This window comes from Lutra lutra, chromosome 4, assembly GCF_902655055.1.
Source record: "Lutra lutra chromosome 4, mLutLut1.2, whole genome shotgun sequence".
In the NCBI taxonomy this organism is placed as follows: domain Eukaryota; kingdom Metazoa; phylum Chordata; class Mammalia; order Carnivora; family Mustelidae; genus Lutra; species Lutra lutra.
The window spans coordinates 174,736,226-174,757,109 of NC_062281.1; the positions used below are offsets into that span (position 1 = coordinate 174,736,226).

A 20,884-nucleotide genomic window follows, 5' to 3' on the forward strand; every position below is an offset into this window, starting at 1 on the left:
TGCCTACGTTTCCCACAAAATGTGCATGTGCACACACACATGCACACATGCACACACACATGCACGGATTCATTCAGTCCAGAGACTCACAGGGGCCATGTCCAGCTGCAGTGTCTTGACCCAGTCCTGTTTCTGATCACAAGTCACAGACACATAAGTGCCCTGGTGTCTCCCCAGAGAAGATGTGAAGTCCACTCACCTGGAGAGTGCTTGCCTGGAACCAGGTCCTGGCCTGGGTACCAGGTGACCGTAATGGGTCAGATGTGCCTCCAGTCACCCACAGCCTGGGGGTGGGAGAAGACAGATCTATGAGTGATTATCATAGCCCATGGCCAGCACCACGATAAGGAAAGTCCCAGAGATCCCTACAGTCAGCGAAGGCTTCCTGGGGGACCTTTCACAGAGCTGAGCTGGAAGGATGAGCGGGCAGTGGTAAGCAAAAGGGAAAAGGATGTAGAGGGCCCCTGCGGAGGCGGGGAGAGGAGCCGGGGGAGGTAGGTCGGTGTGGCTGCATGTGGGGATGGCAGCCTAGAGAAGTATGGGGCCTGGATCGTGGAGCCTTTGCATTCATTAGGGTCCTTTGGCCGTAAGCCCACCCGGGCTTGCTTCAGCCAAGAAGGGCATTTGCAGGAAGGAGATGGTTGCAAGTAACAGAAACTTGTGGGAGCTAACTTAATTTAAAAAAAAAAAAAAAGGTGGCTGTGGTATTGCTTGGCTCACATAAATGAAAAAATCCAGAGATTTCTGGCTTTGGGCATGCTTGGACCCAGGAATCAAATTCTGCAATAATCTCTCTCTGTCTCTGCCTCACCTTCCTCCGAGGCTGAGCTGCTAAGGGCCTGTTTGAGTGAAGTCAGAAGAAAGCCCGGGGCAGCGTGAGTTGGGCTTGGTCCCCGGCACTAACAGAGCCTTGCACCCAGGAGCAGGGACTTATTCTGGACTGGGGAAACCGGAAGGGTTTGGGCAGGGGAATACAGGATCAGGCCCTAGAAAGGATGAGAGCAGATGCAGGGAGCCACAGAGGGCTGAGGAAGGAGTTAGCGACCTTCGAGGTTGTCAGCTTTTCTCAGGAGAGCAGATTTCTTTATGGCTTTTATCATTCTTTGTCAGATCCCCAGTGAACTGATAGAGTGAGGCTTTAATAGAGATGGACAGCAAGCTCTCATTCACACACGAGGGCACTGAGGCCAGAGACGTCAAGTGACTTTCCCAAAGCCACACAGCATTCAAAAATTAGACCTACTGCCTTTTTGTCTATTCCAACGGTGTCTGTTAAGGTCTGAGGCTCTAGCCTGTGTGAGCCCCCGCATCTTGAGGTGAGCCACGTAAGGAAGCTCCCCAGAAGCCCCCATCAAATGGGCGCTGGGGATAGAGGGGAGGGGAGGGGAGGACTGATCTCGTCTCCAACCTTCCATCCTCATCGAGAGGACGCCAGGGGGCATTGGCTGTGTGTCCTGAGGATAAGCTGAAGGATACCCTGCCCCCACCCCATCCCCCATAGCCGGAAGCTAAGGCACAGGCAGAGATGTGTAGCGGGATTGTGCCCTGTGGCCAGGCGGCCCAGAGGGGGCTGGCTCGAGAAACAGGAAATAGCTGGGTTTGGGGAAGTTGCGTGGCCTGGCCAAGCCAAGCCAGCCCGCCATCGGCTGGGCAGCCCTCACTACGTCCCTATCAATGCCCCATTTGAGGCTTACACAGGGGTCCTTTGACAGCGCTGAGCTGGGACCCACTGAGAAGGCCTGTTTGAGCTGGAGGTCCGGAAAGGAGCCAGCCCTGGGAAGGCGCTGGCTGCGTGCAGGCTAGGCAGGTGAGGGCTGCCTGTGCACGGATGTCTCTTGAAGGGCAAGAGAGTCAGCAAAATCCAATCCGGGTCCCCGAGCAGGAGCCCTGGTTTCTCAGGACTCTGAGGGTAGCTGGAATGTGAACCTCTGTGACCCTCCCAGACTTCAGGGTCATCTCTGCCTCTCCCCTCCCCAGGCGCCATGTGGCAAGCGCTGCGTGATGATCAGTTCTGAGGTTCAGACTGACAAATCACTTGCCCAAAGTCACGATCAGTTGGAGAGCAAAGCTGAGTTTGACTTCTGCAATAGGCCTGACCAGAGTCTGAGCTTGTCCCCCTGGTCTTCTCCAACCTACTCCATCCACCTGACAAGGGCATGATTTTAGAAGCTTGGAAAGCACCTGGCAGATAGGGACTGATGTATACCCATCATTGCACACTTGACGCTGAGGACAGGCCTGGCTCGAGAGCTTGTAGTGGACAGGGGTCCGTCGAAGGTGGAGGGCCCAGACAGAAGGTGGGTGGGGGCGTGGTCCGGGGAGAGATGGTGGGGGTGTGAACTCAGGCAGCGGCCATGGGCCTGGGTAGACTCAAGAGGCATTTGGGAAGCAGGACCCAAAGGGCCCAGACAAAGAAGTGAGGAAGAGGGAGAGTCAAGGCTGGTGCCCACATTTGGAGAGCATGTGAGAAGGTGGTGCCCAGCTTTGAGCTGAGGACACAGAGCAGGGAACAAAAGAGGATGTGCTGGGTTTTGTTTGCATTTGTGCTACCTAGGAGGACACGCGAGGCAGGAGCTCAAGGTGCAGCTATGACTACAGGTCTGGAGGTCAGGAGGTAGAGGAAGGAGGGAGGTTGGGATGTGAGTGTCATCTGTGGACATGTGGGGGGGGTGACATGTGGGTGGGGTGTCACCAAGTTTCACAGAGGTGTTAACCCATTGTCGGACCTAATCTGACCTGTGGCCACACTAGATGCATCCTTGGATGGAAGCTGCTGCCTCCTTGCCCTGTCTAGCCTCTGGCTTCCCACCCAATCCAACTGCTTAGGCCTGATGGACACCTGAGGGGCCTCAGAGGCATTGGTGTGTCCCAAGGGGCCATGGACAGGAATGGGCACCTAGCTACATCTCAGCAGTCAGGGGCGTGGGGATGAGTATGCCCACTTTGCAGTGAAGAACCCTTGCCCTGTGCTTCCCTGAGAAATGTCCCCAGTCTGCAATGAAAAGTGTTGAGAAAAAGTTCCCAGATTAAAGGAAGGGGGTGACCCACCCTTGGGACCACCTTGGATTTTTCTGGGAGGTGCTGGAGACTCTGCTGTGGATACAAGCAGCAGCCGCTGTGGGTCTCTGTCCACTGTCCGCCTGGATGGGCTCTCTGGGAGCCCGCACTCACAATCCAGTTTCCTGGCACTCCAGCAGGAAGCCTGCCTAATTAGTCACCAAGAGCGCTCTGATAGGCAGTGGGCTTGGCAGAGAGCAACCAACGCAAGTGAGCTACGGCCCTAAATAAACAGAGTCCATCTGGTCAACCTCAGTGGCCCAGCTGGTCAGGCAGGACGTTGGCCTTGCAGTTTCCTCTGTTCCATGTGCTGGAGGGACAACCTAGGCAGAGAGACAGCCTGGGTAAAGACCTGGAGATGGGACTGCCTGTTAGGGAGTGACTCCAGCCTGGGAGTCTCACTTGTGATGACCATTCTGAGCTTATAATCCCACAGATATGGTCGTCCTTGACCTAGACCCAGTTGCTGAAATTTTATAGTCACTGGAGCTGAATTCCTAATAGAGGGTTTTGGGAAGAGCCAGGGTATTCTTGAACACTTTGGGTAGGACTTTGGAAGAAAAAAAAGGACATGCCAGGAATCTTACTGCACACGTCTCTGGCCCCTCTTCCTGGGGAGGTGATGTCGGGTATCTCAGGGGAGGGTAGGGGGGTGGAGAGGAAAGGTTTAAATGTCTCTGGCATTAGACATCCTTAGGAATGCCCTTGTGTGCCTGTAGTCACTTTGTGAGAAATGACAGGGCCAAACCTTGTTCCCCGTTCATCAGACTCCATGGGGGTACTTTTCCCACCCTCCTTCATTGATGAAGGCACCACAGAGGCAAGGGCCTGGAGACCAAGTTATGAGACTAACCACTGGGCTGTCCTTTTGGTACGTCAGTTAGCACCTAGTCCTTCCCATACTGACCCCGAAGCAACTTTCCCCAAACTGAAGAATGCTGTAATTATCAATCTCTTGCCCTCCTCCCCTCTTCCCGCCCTCCCTCATTCTATACCACTCTATACCACCTGAGCTAGGCAGAATTCTAGGATAGCCTCCAATAACCTTGTATCCCTCTCTCTCCTTGAGTGTGGGTAGAACCTGTGAAATCGATGGGATATTCACTCCTGTGATTAGGTTATGTTTCATGGCACAGTAGACTTTAAGAAAGGGAGATGACTTTGGGTGAGCCTGACCTAATCAGGTGATCCCTGAAGGGGACTGGGCTCCTCCTGAAGATGGGGACCTGGCATGGGGGAGATCTGAAGCCTGAGTGGGCCTGGGAGGAGACCACATGACAGGTTTTGGAGAGCGGCCCCTGGTTAGCAGCCAGCAGAGGATGGGGGCAGAGGAGGGGATCTAGTCTGACCACTGCCAACCACTGGGCGATTATATTAAATTCAGAGCCCAAATCTTTAGGAGCGAGAGAGACAAATCAAAGTGACCCGGGAGCTGGCACCAGGTGGGGAGGAACCAAAATCCATGTGCTGTGGAAGATGGTGGTAGGAAAGGAGGATGTTTTCATTGGGGAAAAAATCAACTCAGTGGGGCCCCGACCATGATCTTTCAGGTCACTGAACTCAGTACGCAGGAGACCTGCTTGCTCTCTAGGCTGGATGGAACGCACTGGGGAATAGCAAGCTCCTGTCCAATAGGTGTCCTTCCCTAGGCTGGACAAGAGCTTTCTGAGACAGAGTTTATGTCTATATTATGAGACTGTGGTTTGGTTACATCAGGACCACCCGAAGAGCTCAGAAATGCAGGTCCACTAGGTCTGGGATGGACCCCGGGAATCTATTTTTCTTTTGAATCATCTTAACCAATCTCTACTGATAGTTTGTGGGTAATTAAAGGAAGTAGAAAACAGAGAAAACGCCATAAATATAGGTAGGTGAGGATTCTGCTCAGAGCTTGCAGATCCCGGCTGGTCTCAGGGTCTGGAATAGGCATCTTTCTTCCCTCCTCTCCCCACCCCTGCCCCACCTGTCAGAGGCCTGTTCTCCCCCACCCCCAGAAGGGCCCCAAACACATCCTCATCTTGGTCTCCCACACCTGGGAAAACTGCCTTTGTTTCGTTTCCGCTTCTCCCCAAAGCAGCTCCTGAGACAAGAACTTGGGTACAGGTAGTGTATGTGGGTGGTGGCCCCAGGAAATACAGTGAGAGGGGAAGCGAGGCAAGGAAACACTACAAGCAAGTAAGAAGTGCATTGATAAGCAGGTGCCTTCTGCGGGCAGCTGGGGCTCCCTCCTGCTGGGGACCCTCCGAGGAACCGTGAGGAGCCCCTGCCAGAATTGTTCAGTGGGGAACGGGGAAGCTATGTGTCCCCGGCTCCTTTCCCTCACTGGCGGAGGGTGCCCTGGGGACTTGCACTTCCCAGGCTGCCCACTCACTGTCGGTGCGCGCGTGGGAACTGTCTGCAGCAGCTGGGGGTGCACACACAGGTGGGCTGAAGGGCCGTGGGACAGGTACCAGCTGTCTCTGCCCTGTTCTCCGCGTTAAACCTAAACCTCCCCTCCAAACTCTCCTTCCTTCTGCTGGCGTGCTTGACAGTGGAGGCCAAGCCCATGGATGGCCCCATAGATGCCCCTGGGGTGGGGGCGGGCCCTCTGGCCCCAAGAAAGCACCCGACATGGGAGGGACTCTTTTTGACCAACATCTCCAGGTGAGTGTGATGGCAGCCAGGCTGGATCTACTCTGGGTTTCTTTCAGAGCCCGAGCCTCAAGGTTTTAGGTTCCCCCACGGCGAAATGAGTCACCATTTTTGGAGCACAGACTGGACTACATGCTAGTGCAAAAGGCAGAGGCTCCTCCTGGGAGGACCCCATGGGCTCATGGGACGAGAGCCCCCACCACCGGTCAGTAAAACTTGAAGTGGAATCCGCTGCAGTGAAGGAAAAGGAACACTTTGCTCAGTGCCAGAGAAGAGAGGGGATCAAGCCGGGGAGGGAGAGAGGAGATGGGAGCGAGACTGGAATGGCCTGGAAAAGGTGGCAAGAAACAGATTGTGAGAAGGCTTGAATGCCTGGTTGCATCTGAGTTTTCACCTAGAAGGGATATAGGGTCAACAGAAGCTTTTCTTTTCCCTTGGGAAGGTGACACTGAATACCCACATCCTGTCCCCGGGCTTCTAGGCAGAGCCAGGCAGTGGCTACTGTGCAGAGAGATTCTTGCTGTCATTGTTTTGTTCTCATGGCTGGAGACAGAGGACTTGGAAATGGTGAGATAGTCCGATGGAGGAGGCTTTGGGAAGGGGCTGTGCAGGGTGGACATGTGTCTAGCCCTGGGCTCTGTCCTGAGAGAGAAACACGCCTTTATGCTAATAAGCCATCCGAGGGCTTATTTGTCACTAGCCTGTTCTCTAACTGATACAAGAAGGCAAGGCGGAAACAAGAAACATGGATAGAACATTCATCCGTGTCATTCTCGACCCTCCTGTGACCTGGGCGCCGAGGTCCCAACTTGGCAGACTGTGAAGCAAAAGAACAGAAGAGTGAAGTCAAGTGCAGCCGGTGGGTGAAGCCACAGGGACTCCCGCCCCGGGGCTGTGTCTGATTCTGGAGTTTTGCACTTCACAGGATTCCTCAAAGTCTGGCATGCAGGACACTGGCAGGACACGAGGTAATTTGCGGTGATGTACGGATACAGAAGTTAAATTTAATTAGTTTTGAATTTATCTGAAGGCGTATTGGAATACCTTTATAAATTGCACAGCAACCCAGAGATTTCACGGCTGTCATTTCTCAGGAGGAGGAGGGGAACTTTTTTTTTTTTTTACCAAGTGTGTTGGTTGGTTTAGAGTTAATTAAAGAGAGTAAATAAATAAGAGTAAAAGTATGTGTGGATCCCGCCAAACTGCGAGGCTGGTGGTGAAGGAGGGAGGAGGAGTGCGCGATAACCAGGTTTGCTCTTCAGGAAAAGAGTGGAGTCGTGGGGCGCGGGAGGGGAGTCCTGCGTCCCCTGCCATGGAACCACGCCTGCCCGGGGCCCCTCACTTTAGCACCAAGGCTCTCTCGGACGAAACACTAAAGGCTTTAAGTTTCTGGAAACCCGAGGTGTGTGAAAACAAGGAGAGGGAACAGCGGGAGCCCTTCAAAGCTGCCCATCCGACTTGCGAGCATTTTTTTCCCTCTGGTTCATACCGGACACACTGTTCCTGATTTTCATTCCTGGGGGGAAGAAAATTGCTTCACATTTTGAAAACACAAATATTTATTTTCTTTCCTCAATGTATATGCTGAGCTTCCTCCCTCTAAGCCCTTGCTCCTGCCGTGGAATGTGAAAGCTGCCCCCCTTTTGGGAAGAAACCTATCTCTGCTCCTGAAAACGTACCTGTGGCCCATTTCTGTGGCCCTGCTAATGAGCGGACGGGTGACACAGAAAAGGCGTCTGTGTTCCTCTGAGGAGCCCATACAACGGCCATTCAGATGCAGAGCTGAAAGAGCCATTTCATGGGCCCAGCTGCTGGCCCGGCCAAGAGAGCCGTGTACTCCGGGCTCTGTACTCCGGGCTCTGGCCGCGGCCCGGTGCATCTGGGAGGGGATGCGGGGCTGGGAGGCTGCAGATCACGTTCTCCTCGAGCAGCTCCACTGGGCCATGGCCACCGCTGCAGACCCCTGCCTGACCCTGTTCGGTTCCCAAGGGAATGGAACCCACTTGTCACCTGTTGCTTCTTTTAATGCATTGTTTCACTTGATGACCAGATACCATGTTCCAGCCTCGTGCTGGGTCCTGAGGGTCGTCGGAGGCTGGGTGGGGCCAGATGCCCCCCTCGAAGGGAGCTGACGGCCAGAGGGAGGGCAGCTAACACATTTATGATCCATTGTGGGAAAGCGAAAGGCACCTCAGTCATTGTAAATTAAAAATTGTAGAGGGAAAGGGACCAGCAGCCTCGACTAGTGTTTGAAGCTGGGGATGGCTATGAAGGATACAAGTAAATGAAATCTAAACGTGAAACATCAGAGGGAAATGCTGTTTGCTTCCTCCTTCTCTAAACCTGGGGCAAAGAGGGATGAGGCCCGAGTTCCAGGCGGGGCTAACAGGCTGGTGGCTTCAGGCAAGTCATGGATTTCTCTGGGCCTCAGTTGTTTCAGCTGACAAATGGGCTGATGCCCTTGGAGACGCTGACCTCACAGGTTTTTTTGGAGGACAGGAAGACACAGTAATAGAGTATGGCTGCCATTATCGCTCAAGATTGTGAGACTATTGGTTGGGTCACTTTAAAAAATAAGTCTGGGGATGCCTGGGTGGCTCAGTTGGTTGAGCTGATGCCTTCAGCTCAGGTCATGATCCCAGGGTCCTGGGATCAAATCTCACATCGGGCTCCTTGCTTGGTGGGGTGCCTGCTTCTCCCCCTGCTTATGCTCTCTCTCTCTCTTTCTGACAAATAAATGAATAAAAATCTTAAAAAATAAAGTCTGTCCATTTCTTTTTGAGGCATAACTCATACAGGGTGAGGCACACAGGTCTTCAATGTTAATGGTCCTGTCCCCCAGAAAGATGACAATCCTTTGACCCCCATCTGCCCTGTCTTCTCATTGCCTCTTCACCTGGTCCCAGTGAGGCAGAGATGCCAAGAACTACCATTCCCACAGCATGATAACAAGCTGAGACTCAGAGAAGTTAAGTTAGCTGTTCCAGGTCACACCGCTGTTCAGCCACAGACAGAGATTTGAACCTGAGCCTCTCCGCTGGCCAAGCCCATGCTCTTTTCATGTGATCTCATCAGTTACGGAAACTCCATGCAGCAGGAGGTCCATCCCTGGTGACGTTCCTTTATTTACAAGCCTTTATTTTTGCCTTCCAGCACAGAGCCTGGCCTGGGCCCAGACGCAGGGATGAATCCGTCAGATTCTTAACAGCTCATGGGTGAGACACACAATGACAGAAGCACGGGAAGGGGGTCCTAATCCTGGGGGAGTGAGGGAGAGGTGGGCCTGGAGAAGGCACCTCCACCAAGCTACACCCAAGCAAGCAGGGTGGCTGAGAGCACTGGCCTGGGGCCCTGTTCTGTTAATGATACTTAAAAAAAAAAAAAAAGATTTATTCACTTATTTTAGAGAGAGAGAGAGATCATGCGCATCTATGCAGGGCATGCGGGGGAAGGGGACAGAGAGAAATCTCAAGCCAACTCCCCACTGAGTACAGAGCCTGTCTCCCGGCTGGATCCCACGACCCTGAGATCATGACCTGAGCTGAAACCAAGAGTCAGACGCTTAATGGACTGAGCCGCCCTGGCGCCCCTGACAATGACTTCTTGGCAACGTAACCTCAGACACGTTACTTCATCTCCCTGTTTGTCAGTTCTTCTGGAAGATGGGGGTAGTAATAGTAGCTGCATCACGGGGTTGTCAAGGGAATTAAATGAGACTGTTCCTATAATTCTGCTCCTCTCACCCACCCTAGGAGGTGCGATCAGAGAGGTGAAGCAACGGGCCCATGGTCACACAGGCAGCGAGTAGCAAACCTGGGTAATTGGCTTCAGGTCTGTGCTCCTACCCGTCCTCTATTGCCCTGCACACACATGTCAGAGCATGAAAGGGAAGGAGGGGCGTTTGGGGCAGATGACCCTGCTGGTACAAAGCCATGGAGGGCCTCTCGGGGACCCCAGGTGTGGCTGCCCGGCGGGGAGGCAGGGAGGCAGGGGACAGGCCAGGTGAGCAGGGCGAGTGCCAGATAAGGAAAGTGATGGAGGTGTGAGTGGGGGTTGGGTGGGGTGTGGGGCAAGGGTGCAGGGCTCGAGGCCATTGGGCTGGCTTTCCCTGGGCTTGGAGCAGCAGCTCTGGGTCAGGGCAGGCTCCACCCACCCGAGATTCCCTGAGTTCCAGCGGCAGGTCCGCTTCTGCAGGCAAAGGAGCCCTTGTGGTCGGAGGGGCCTCCTGAGCCCGGGCCAGGCGGCTCCCTCCCTCTCTGGGCACACACACCTCCATTCAGCCTGGGCCACGCCCCCCAAGGGGGGCTAGGGGCCCCAGGCAGCTGCCCCCATGTCAGCGGGGGCCGCCCGGCCGCCGAGGTTGATAAGACTGGGACCCCACTGGCCCCCAGCACTGTGCCGGCTGCTGCCTGCCCTGCCAGAACCATGAGGCTCCTCTCTGGCACTGGCCTCGTGCAGTGTGGCCTGCTGCTGCTGCTGTTCCAGGCCCTGTGCACACTGGGCCTTGCCCCCCAGGCCAGAGGTGAGGGGGTCCATGTGAGGTGGGGGACATAGGGTGAGCGGCCTCTGACCAGCAGCCTGGCCAAGAGGAGCAGAGGTTAAATGGGGTACGGGATGGGCCGGGGTGCTGAGGGGTCGGGGGGCAAGGGGGTAGGAGGACAGCAGGCTGGCCCGGGAGCCGACAGCAATGGTGACATTCATAAGGGCCAGAGCAGGGATGATCCTCGGTCTGTGCTATTGAGGGACAGGAGTGGGCCTTTCTCTGCAGCCTCACAGCCTTCCCTGGGGCTCCTCAGCTCCCATGCCCCCCTCGGGGACCACGCGTGCCGCCAGGGCCAGTCTTGTGGGTTGCTGAGGATAGAAGCTAGAACTGCACCAAGCCCAGGGCTGCACGCACGCTCCGTCTGGGGTGACCAGGACCCCAGCCCCTCCAGCCTCACCGGGTGTGAGCTCCTGCCTGCTGTACCACTCCCAGAGCTTCTGTCTTGCGCACCGAGTCCCAGAATGCCCAGCTCCTCCTGTACAGATGTGGAAACTGAGGCTGGAGAAGGGCATTCTCCTGGTTCCTGATGCACTGCTCCATGGTGTGGCTAATTCCCTCAGCCTCTCTTGGCCTCAGTTTACCCGTGTGTAGCCTTAACTAGTAGGGACCAGAGTGCGGCTGCAAGGTCATTTCTAAGGTTCCTTGAGGAGCTCTGATACCTAGGCACTGTGGCTGGGGGGCTGGGACAGCCCAGGACCCCTTTCCTTTTCTGAGCCTTCCTGTATCCTCTCTTGGGAGCGGCTCTGCTCAGTTCTGGGGCACAGAGAGGAGGGCCTTTGTACTGAGCCTCTCCTGGCTACAGGGTCAGGCCAGTGAGAGTAACAAACAGTGAGCCTTATTCTCCCCACTGGACAGATGAGAAACTGAGGCTCCTAAAGGTGCAGTGAGCTGCCCGGGGCCACAGGGGGGCTGAGCTGGGATTCGAACCTCCCTCTGCTTCGTTCCAGCTTCATGCACGTCCCAGCCCATGGGGCTGCTTGCTGGGGTGTCTGGAAAGACATGCCTCCATGGGGATGTGTCTTAGGAACCCATCGGGTCAGGCTGCCACGGTGGCCATGAGGAATCCCTGCCCCTTTCCCTGCCTATGGACACCAGCCAGAAGACTCCTCAGGGCTGAGGGAAACTGGGTCCCCTTGGGTGACTGGCTTTGATGCTGAGATGAAAGAGACCAAGCTGATGGGCCCTGCGCTGGGCCCTGGGGTTCTGACCTCTGTGCCCTCCCCACCCCCCCGCCCCCGCAGGAGAAATTCTGCCGTGGCCATGGCAGCCACTCTGGGCCACAGCCTGAGAAGTGTGTCTTAAAGTCTGTCATCTCCTTTGCCGCCCCCTGGATACCAGCTGCATGCCTAGCCCTGTCCTGGCACCTTGCACGCACTCCTGCTCAGCCCTGAGGGTTCTGTAAAGAGGGGACTGTCAGCTCATTGTACAGACGAGGAAACTGAGCTCAGGGAGGTACAGTGAGTTCCCTGCGGCTGAGATTTGAGCCTCTGTCTTCCCCAAGGGGCTGAGAAGCTGGTCCAGCCACGGGTGACCACATGCTGACAGAAGGTCCAAGCTGGCCTGGCCCAGCTTCAGGTTACACTGCCGGGGGCCTCCAGTCTCGGTCTAAGCAGCCCCTGACCTTTACCCCCTGCTCTTGGCCCTCTCCCTCCCGTCCCCCCTTCTCAGGGCATCTCTGCCGGACCCGGCCCACGGACCTGGTGTTTGTGGTGGATAGCTCACGCAGTGTGCGGCCCGTGGAGTTTGAGAAGGTGAAAGTGTTCCTGTCCCAGGTCATTGAGTCTCTGGATGTGGGGCCCAATGCCACCCAGGTGGGTGTGGTCAACTACGCGAGCGCTGTGAAGCAGGAATTCCCGCTGCGGGCCCACGGCTCCAAGGCCGCGCTGCTCCGGGCCGTGCGCCGCATCCAGCCACTGTCCACGGGGACCATGACGGGCCTGGCAATCCAGTTCGCCATCAACAAAGCCTTCAGTGATGCCGAGGGGGGTCGGGCCAGGTCCCCTGACATAAGCAAGGTACGCGACCCACCCCTCCTGCCCTCCCGGATTCCCCAAACCTGCTTCCGGTTGTGTCTTAGGCCCAGAGAAGCCAAGGGGCAGAGCTGGGCCTTGAAGCCATCTTTATCCACCCTCTGACCGCAGGACCTCAATCTGGAGCGCGCTTGATTTTTTTCAGATTGGTGGACCTTGGCTCCCTGGGGCCGACTGAGGCAGTCCAGATGCCTGCCCTCCACCCCGCTCCCTGGACTAGCTGTCACCCTGAGCAGCACGTGTGGCTCCTTGTCAGTCCCTTCACGTCTAAACCACAATGATGCAACTCGTTTTTGAGGGACTGTCAGGAGGCCTCTGTGAAGCCCATTGCACAGTGTGCTTGGAACAGGGCACGGACCCACCAAGCCCCACGGAAGGGCTAGCTCAGTTTTATTTAATAAGCCTCCGTGGGCAGGGGTTTGGAAAAATGAGGTGATGTGCCCCAAGCTGATGTCAGTACGGGCTCCAGGCTAGGTGCCAAGGAGTTCACGGACCTGGTCCCCACAGCAGGATTTCCCAGCACAGCCCAGGGCCTGTGAGACTGGTCAGAGGTTGCATCCCACAGTGGTCTACCCACCAGTGCCCACACCTCTCCTTCCTAGCCCTCAACAGCCCCAAGGAGTCAGCCTTTACCTGACCAGGCCCTCAGCCCCAGGGACATACTTTCCGACCCCCCATGCAGGCCATGCCTGACATCTGAGTGCCGAAGGAACCCAATCCTGCTTGAAGGTGGTGACCTCATTTTACAGATGAGGAAACTGAGGCACAGAGGCCCAAGTGTCTTGCCCAGCTAATAAGCAGTAGGAACATCTACAGAGGAGAGGCCATAATCCCGGCCATTACAGCCCTCAGAGAAATGGTCTGTTAGGCTAAGCCTGTTGGTCGTCCTCTGTGGGGGCCCTTGACAAGCTCTGCTGTGAGGTTGATGGTCATGGTCGTTGACAGGCTGTGGTGACCTGGGGTGATCCTAATGGAGAGAGGTGGTGAAGGGGATGGTGGCAGTGTCTATAGGTGTCACACCTCCAGTTAGGGGCCTGGGGTAGGCACATGAAGACACACAGTGCCCCCAGATCTGGGCTGTCCAGCCTGGAATCCACCTGTGGGAGGCCCCTACAAGGTGGGTGCAAGGTCACAAGGCTGGATTGAAGGGGGATAGTCAGGGCTCCGGGAGACAGTGGGTCTCGGGGAATGGGGCAGCCCGTGGCAGTGGACAGTCATAGCTAGGTGAGTGCAAGATCACTCCCCAGGGGTCCCCGACAGTGATAAGGAAACAATCCCTCCCCTTCCTAGATGACTCAGGAAGGTGAACGAACGACATTTCCAACCACCATACTACAGGTCACCAAGACAGGGGTTTGGGGCCCCGGGCTGAGGGTGGGGACCCAGGAATCAGAAGCAGATCCAGGTCAGAAGCAGAGAAGCGCTGTGAGGACCCTGGCCTCCAGGCAGGCTCAGGTGGGCGTGGTGAGGTTAGGCAAAGCACCAGGGTCCCCTCTGTGCCCCTTCCCAGGGCACAAACGGGGGAGACTTGTGCGAGGGGAGCAGACAGTGTTCTCTCCTACGGAAAGGAAATGTAGCATCCTGGGGAACGGAGGGAGAAGAGGGAGCCATCTATGTGGGAACAAGCCCCCTCCCAGGGCCTGGAGGGGAAGGAGGGCCAGGCTGGAGGCAGAGCCGCCGTTTATTAGCTTCGCCTGCCCTCTGCTGGCCAAAGGGCAGAACTGCATGGTGTCGGGCCCGCTTGCCGGGCCCTGTCCTCAGAGGCCTCAGTCTGAGGAGGGAGACGTGGTCCTGCCCTCAGATTATCAGAGCTGCGGCCTGCCGGAGGAGGGAGACACCCACAGGCCCTAGTCAGATGGGAGAACATCTCAGCCATGTCTTTCAGTGCGAGGAAACCTGTCTTCTCTTTTGCTAGTCAGGTTCCCCTCCCTGGGGCAAAACCCTGGCGGGGAATCAGATCCATCTGGTGTGGATTAGCTGTGTGACCTGGGCAAGCCGCTCTGCCCCTCGGGCCTCAGGGTCCTCTTCTGCCAGTGGCCCCGCGGGCTTAGTGGAGGGCTGCGCGGTCCGGTCCAGCGCGGCAGGGAGGCCTGGTCCTCACACGCGCCCCGCGTGTCTCAGGTGGCCATCGTGGTGACGGACGGGAGGCCCCAGGACAGCGTGCGGGACGTGTCTGCACGGGCCCGGGCCAGCGGCATCGAGCTGTTCGCCATCGGCGTGGGCCGCGTGGACAAGGCCACGCTGCGGCAGATCGCCAGTGAGCCGCAGGAAGAGCACGTCGACTACGTGGAGAGCTACAGCGTCATCGAGAAGCTGTCCAAGAAGTTCCAGGAGGCCTTCTGCGGTGCGCCGGGAGGGGCGGCGATGGACGAGGCTGGGGGGTCTCGGGGAGCGTGCTGGGGAGCTGGTGTGGGGCCCGGACCGCAGGGGCGGGGGCGTGGCTGAGAGCATCGGGGCGGGACTGAGTGCGCTTCGGGGGTGGGACCGGGGCGGGGCGGACGGGGGTGGATAGGGCCGAGACTGAGCGCCGGGGCGGGGCCAGGGAAGGGGCAAGGTGGGGGCGTGGCTAGAGTCGACCGGGGCGGGGCTAGACAGGGTGGGGCTGGGTAGGGCGGGGCTGAGTCCGCGTCCGGGGAGGGTTAGGGTCGGGGGGCATGGAGGGATAGGGGTGATGGATGGGGATGAACAGGGCTGGGACTGAGCGTCGGGGTGGGGTCAGAGCAGGGAGCAGGGAGGGATGGGGGAGTGACTAGAGAGAATCGATCGGGGTTGGAACTGGACAGGGCGGGACTGAGTCTGCATCGGGGACGGGCCGGGGCGGGGCCGGACGGAGATGGACAGGGCAGGGGCTGACGGGGCGGAGCTGAATAGGGCGGGAGGCGGGGCTGAGAGAGTCAGCCTGGGGCCGGCCTGTGATTCCCGCCGGGGCTGAGAGTGTGGGGCTCAGACCTCAGCCAGTGGGTGGTCTGTTTCCCTGAGTGTGTGAAGGGCTACCCTGGCTGAGATGTCCAAGGCCCTGTGACCGTTAGATTCTGAGTCTCCTCTTGTCCCCACAGTGGTGTCAGACCTGTGTGCCACAGGAGACCACGACTGTGAGCAGGTGTGCCTCAGCTCCCCAGGCTCCTACACCTGTGCTTGTCGGGAGGGCTTCACTCTGAACAGTGACGGCAAGACCTGCAATGGTCAGTGGGCTGGACACAAGCAAGCCCTGGGGAGGGTGGGGAGGGGAGGGGATGGGGCTTGGCCACTCTCTAGGAAGCCCATCTGAGCCTCTCTGCACTTTGCTTCTTTGCTTCTGGGCCAGTCTGCAACAGTGGTAGATGTCTCCTAGAACTTGGTGTCTGCAGAAATTTATCTTCTACTTTTGTCCCTCTTTATCACAGTGGGTGGTGGGTTTAGTATGGTGGAAGGAATTACATAGTCTTGAGTTCAAATTTTAGCTCCACTCCTTCTGAGCTGTACGATTTAATGGCTTTTGGAGTTTTAGTTTCCAATGCTATAAAACGAGGCCAGGAAACTTGGCTTTCTAGAGGGAGTTTTGAGGACAAAAGGGGCTGGGATAAACCTCAATATAGAGCTAGGTGTGTGATGGGTTCCTGACTTGTGGTTAGGATGAACGACGGGCTCCTAAGCTTCATCTCCTCGCCTTCCCACCCTTCCCAGTCTGCAGTGGCGGTGGTGGCAGTTTGGCAACTGACTTGGTCTTCCTCATCGATGGATCCAAAAGTGTGCGTCCAGAGAACTTTGAACTAGTGAAGAAGTTCATCAATCAGATCGTGGACACGCTGGACGTGTCAGACAAACTGGCCCAAGTGGGGCTTGTGCAATACTCGAGCTCTGTGCGGCAGGAGTTCCCACTGGGCCGCTTCCACACGAAGAAGGACATTAAGGCGGCGGTGCGGAACATGTCTTACATGGAGAAGGGCACCATGACTGGGGCTGCCCTCAAGTATCTCATTGACAATTCCTTCACTGTGTCCAGCGGGGCTAGGCCTGGGGCCCAGAAGGTGGGCATTGTCTTCACCGATGGCCGGAGCCAAGACTACATTAATGATGCTGCCAAGAAAGCCAAGGACCTTGGTAGGTGGTGCCTGGACCCGGAACACCACTGATGGCCAGGGGTACCTAGGGAACAGCTCGACTGGAAGTTGTCTGTCTTGAGTCTAAACCCTAACCCCAGGTGCAAGGTAAATGAGGAGTGCTGGGTCTGTTCAACTCTTTCTTACCTGTGATGAGACAACAGAGTCCCCAGAAAAGTAAGAAGTTTGTTTCAAGGGTCCTTTTGTAGGTGGGACTTGGAAATTTTTCAGTTGAATGTTCTCCAGAACACACTAACTGTTGGAAGGCAGCCCCACTTTGGGGCAAGCCGGAGTCTCTGTTTTATCACCTACTTAAGGAGTATAATAATAGCCACCAGACGGATGGTTCTGGGGGTATATGAGATTACAGAGCTCCTGGTCCAAGGAATCAGTGCAGGTCTGACATATGGGAGAATCTTCAGGGAATGCTGGAAGTCTTTGTCTTAGGCACTGTGCTTGTAATTCCAGCAGCTGCCAGCAGGAGGTGTCTGGTGTTGATCACCTGGGCATTTCTCAGGAGGCTGAGATGCTCCTGCCTGTCCCCATGGCCACTGTCACTCATCTTGTTCCTCTTGGTAGGCTTTAAGATGTTTGCTGTGGGTGTGGGCAATGCCGTGGAGGACGAGCTGAGGGAAATCGCCTCAGAGCCCGTGGCAGAGCACTACTTCTACACGGCTGACTTCAAGACCATCAACCAGATTGGCAAGAGGTTGCAGAAGAAGATCTGCGTGGGTTAGTGAGGCCAGAGAGGGCACTGATGGGAGGGGCAGGGGGGGCCCTGGGGGGAGACTGTGGAACCATCCTGGAACTGGATGGGGGTGGGGAGAAGCAGGAGCTGGGGTGGCAGCAAGAATTGGCAGAAGCAGGAGGAGGGCTGACCGCTCTCACTTTTGCAACTAGCAAACATATGCTTCTTACATGAATGGCACTGTTGTTAGTACTCTCCAAATATTAAATCATTCAATCCTAATTAGTAGAAATATTATTCCCATTTTATAGACAGGAAAACCAAGCCCAGAGGGGTGGAGTGATCGTTAATAACCGGAGGTGCCAGGATTTGAACCCTGCTACCTCCCCCATCCTCCCAGGGCTAGAGAGTATGGATTACAGAGCCAGAGGTGCCTGGGTTTGTGTGTTTGCTGTGACACTCACTGCCTGTGGGCCATGATCCAGTGGTTTCATTTCTCGGGTCCTTTATTTGTAACATGGGATGATTAATGACTTCCAACCCAAAGTGTTGGGTGAAGCTGGCAAGATGACCTCGAGGTCCCTAGCAACCGTATCCTGCATGTAGTAGGTGACCAGTGTGGAGATGCTGGTATTGGAGGTTTTATTGGAGCTCTGTGGGTTGGGAAGACATTCGGGGTCTCCCCCTCTGTCGCTCTTGGGAGTTCTGCTTCAGAACCTACACGTGTCTCTGTCTTCTCAGTTCTCACAGGCCCCCCGCACTTCCCCAAGACTCCCCAGTCCTGGTCCTGGGCTGTGAGCTCTCCTCGTCCTCCTGCCACGCCACCACTCACCTTCCCCTTTCTCTTTCCCTGCTTCCTGTCCACTCCAGAGGAAGACCCGTGTGCCTGCGAGTCCATTGTGAAATTCCAGACCACAGTGGAGGGGCTGCTGCAAGCCCTGACCAGGAAGCATATCCTTTCCCAGAGGCCACTGAGGGATGGGGGGATGGGGGCAGTGGCAGAGTGAAGGGCAGGGAGAGGGAGGCACACCCTTGTGTGTGGGGTCGCAGGTGGGGCTTCTGCCTCCTGCTGGAGACAGGCTGGACTCTGGACAGAGTCTGGCATGGCCTTTGGTACTGATCCTATCAAAAGCAGAGGCTCCTAGAGGGTAAACAGAGAAACTGAGGCAGAAGCCAAGACCTAGAGACTTCGACACCCATCCAGAGTCCTAGCTGTGCTCAGGAAAACATGGAGCGTGTGGCCTCCCCATTTCTCAGGCTTTCAGTGACATGACAAATCCCAGTCTCCACTCAGACGAGGCTGGGCCCGGAACAAGCCCCCTGGCTCTGTCAGGATAAGGTGGGAATCCAGGTGGGGGACCCAGCAGGCCTGAAGCTGCCCCCGGCAGGGCTGGGCCTTCAGTAACCCAGTAACTACTGGGTTTTGGGGAAGGCACTGTTCTGAGGGCAGTGACATGTTGTAGATGGGGTGAGAGAACTCCCTGAAAGAGGGGCTCTCGGGAGGTGGGGGACACAGGAGGTGGGGTCCCGAGGGCAGGTGCCATAGCCATCACTGCCCTGCTCTGGTCAACCTGGGCCTGTCCTTAACCCCGAGTCCACTGGAAGCTGTGAGCCAGCGGCTGGCCGTCCTGGAGAACAGAGTCGTGTGAGGCTGCCTGTCCCCGCCGCAGCCTCTCGGTCTCCCCACTGCCCACGTAGCCCCCTGAGTCCTGCGTGTGTCCCCTAGAGCCCCAAGTGTAGTCTAGCTTTGCCATTTCGGTGAGGGGGGTTTGGAGGGGCAGGCCCTGAGGGCACCAGGCCTCCCCCCACCATCCTGCCAGCCCTGCTGGGCATGTGTGAGTGTGCCAGGTGCGTGGCCGTGTCTGGGAGCACATGCGTGTGTGTGAGTGCATGGGCATGCGTATGTGTGTTAGGAGCGTGGCCGTGTTGGGGAGTGTGCTTGTGTGTGCCTGTGTGCCTGAGGGTGGGTGTGTGTCTGGAGCAGGGATGCATGTATGTGAGTGAGAACACAAAGGTGAGTGTGAGAGGGACTGCGTTTGCATTCCTTCAATCGAAACGTAATATATTCCTATTTTTTTTAGTTAACCCTTTCTTGACTGCGAGTGCTGTGAATCTCTTTCCTGTTTTTTTTCTATTGCCTTCTGAAAAACAATGAAATATGATTTAACTTAAGCCCTGAGTGGGGCCGGAGGTAGCGTGGTCATTTGGGGAGCGGGATGAAGGACTGGGGGGGGGCGGGTGCAGGGGGCCCCTTGCAGGCTGGCAACTGTGGTGGGAACAGGGGTGAAGGCCGCTACCCCAGAGCCGGCTTGGGGTTGCCCTGCCCTTACAGGCGCTCGTGTTTCTTTCTCCTGCGGCCCTGTCTGCAGCGGACTGGACTCGCCCTCATTATACGCATGGGGTAGCTGTATTTGGGTGTTCAGATGACTTGCTCAGTGGAGCATCAGTTGGAGAGCAAGGTCTTGAATCTAGGGCTGCAAGACATCAAAGAAGAAGAAGAGCCAGGACACCAGACAGGCCGATTCATGCATTCATTCATTCCTGCTTCATTCATTCATTCATGTGGGCATGCAGAAGACAAACACAGAATATGGGCCCATGGCAGGCAGAGGGGAGATGGTGGCCTTCGAGACAGATGCAGTCCCTGCCCTTAAGGGACTTACAGTCCAGTTGAGCGCCTGTCACCCTCACCCCAGATGGGGAAAAAGAGAGAGTGTTTAGGTTGTAGCAGGAGCCGGTGGGCCGAGTGTGTGTACGTGAGTTAGAGATGCTGGGAGGGTCCCAGCTGCGCTGAGGCTGGCCCCGGGCGCCCCCACCAGCCCCACACCCCATGCCCGTGTTGGTGTCCTCTCTGTTCCCTCCTTGGGTGTTAGCAGCTTTGCCTCCATCCCCGGCACCAATGGCGGCACCCCTCTGCCTCAGGGATGGCACATGAGAAAGTTTCCCGAACCCCATGTCTCCCCCAGCCCTACCTGGGGTCTGCCGGCCTCACCCAGGCCCCTCTGGAGCAGTGCCCCCTACAGTCTCAGTCCCTGGTGTCCCACAGTGGGAGCTGGGGTGATTTGCTGAACCCATTTCTGTGTCATGGGGCATTTTTAGGGTTACTACTAGATTCACACTTGGGAGCCTCTAAAAGGCTTTTATGAGAGACTCAGACCATCCCGAGAGGTCTTCCTTAGAGACAGTTCCAGCAGACAGAATTATATCCCTGCACCTGCTAAAACTTAGTGGCTCAAAACGCCCCCCGCCCCCCGAAAAACACCTGTGCCAGGCATGATTCTGTGAGTTGTCTGGGCTCCGTTGGTGGTTCTTCTGCTCCATGTGGAGTCGGCTGGGGTCACACTCGTGGTGGTCTCAACCCGGCCGGAGCCTCCAGCATGGCTCACTCCCCTGTGCCAGGGCTCACTGGCATGACTGCTACCTGGGGAGATGGGGGTGCAAGGCTGGGCTTCTCTCCACTTCTCTCTCCATGTATGTCCCTGGGGGCTCTCTGGCGGGGGAAACGCAACTTCTTCTCTGGCAGCCCAGGGCTGTGGAAAGCTTTTTAGGTCTGGAGCCCCATGTTGGCACTTCATGACTTTTGCTGCATTTTTTGATCCTTTTGCTGATTTCTTGATCAAAGCAGTTTTAGGCTAGGCTGAACACAAGGGGTGGGGAGGTACACTCCAGTTCATGGGGAGAGAGCAATGAAGAATTTGCAGCCAGTTTTAATCCATTGCAGCGGGTCGTTCTCTGGAGTCCCTCTCTGGCTACACTCCCTGCCTTGGCCATTCGGGACACCCAGGAAACCCTTGCATTGAAGTGGGACCATCCTGGGTTCTAGTGCTGTGCCTTAGTTGCCTGGTAACTCGGCGGG

General features: G+C 56.4%; 1 protein-coding gene across 1 annotated transcript; it reads left to right on the top strand.

The window, feature by feature from the left end:
• The first annotated feature begins 10,101 nt into the window (after positions 1–10,101).
• Positions 10,102–19,161, top strand: MATN1 (matrilin 1). The gene is made up of 8 exons (XM_047726941.1): positions 10,102–10,210; positions 11,900–12,246; positions 14,383–14,605; positions 15,318–15,443; positions 15,925–16,341; positions 16,920–17,072; positions 17,899–17,979; positions 18,628–19,161. The coding sequence occupies exons 1-8, from the start codon at positions 10,114–10,116 to the stop codon at positions 18,675–18,677; spliced, it is 1,494 nt and encodes a 497-aa protein (XP_047582897.1). The 5' UTR covers positions 10,102–10,113; the 3' UTR covers positions 18,678–19,161.
• The last annotated feature ends 1,723 nt before the right edge of the window (positions 19,162–20,884 follow it).

What these genes read in the sequence shown, in the direction of transcription:
- MATN1 (XM_047726941.1), top strand. Translation starts at nt 10,114, where the DNA reads ATGAGGCTCCTCTCTGGCACTGGCCTCGTGCAGTGTGGCCTGCTGCTG. An exon ending in GGTCCCCTGACATAAGCAAG is followed by an intron (nt 12,247 to 14,382) that starts GTACGCGACCCA and finishes CGCGTGTCTCAG; the next exon opens with GTGGCCATCGTGGTGACGGA. An exon ending in CAAGAAAGCCAAGGACCTTG is followed by an intron (nt 16,342 to 16,919) that starts GTAGGTGGTGCC and finishes TCCTCTTGGTAG; the next exon opens with GCTTTAAGATGTTTGCTGTG.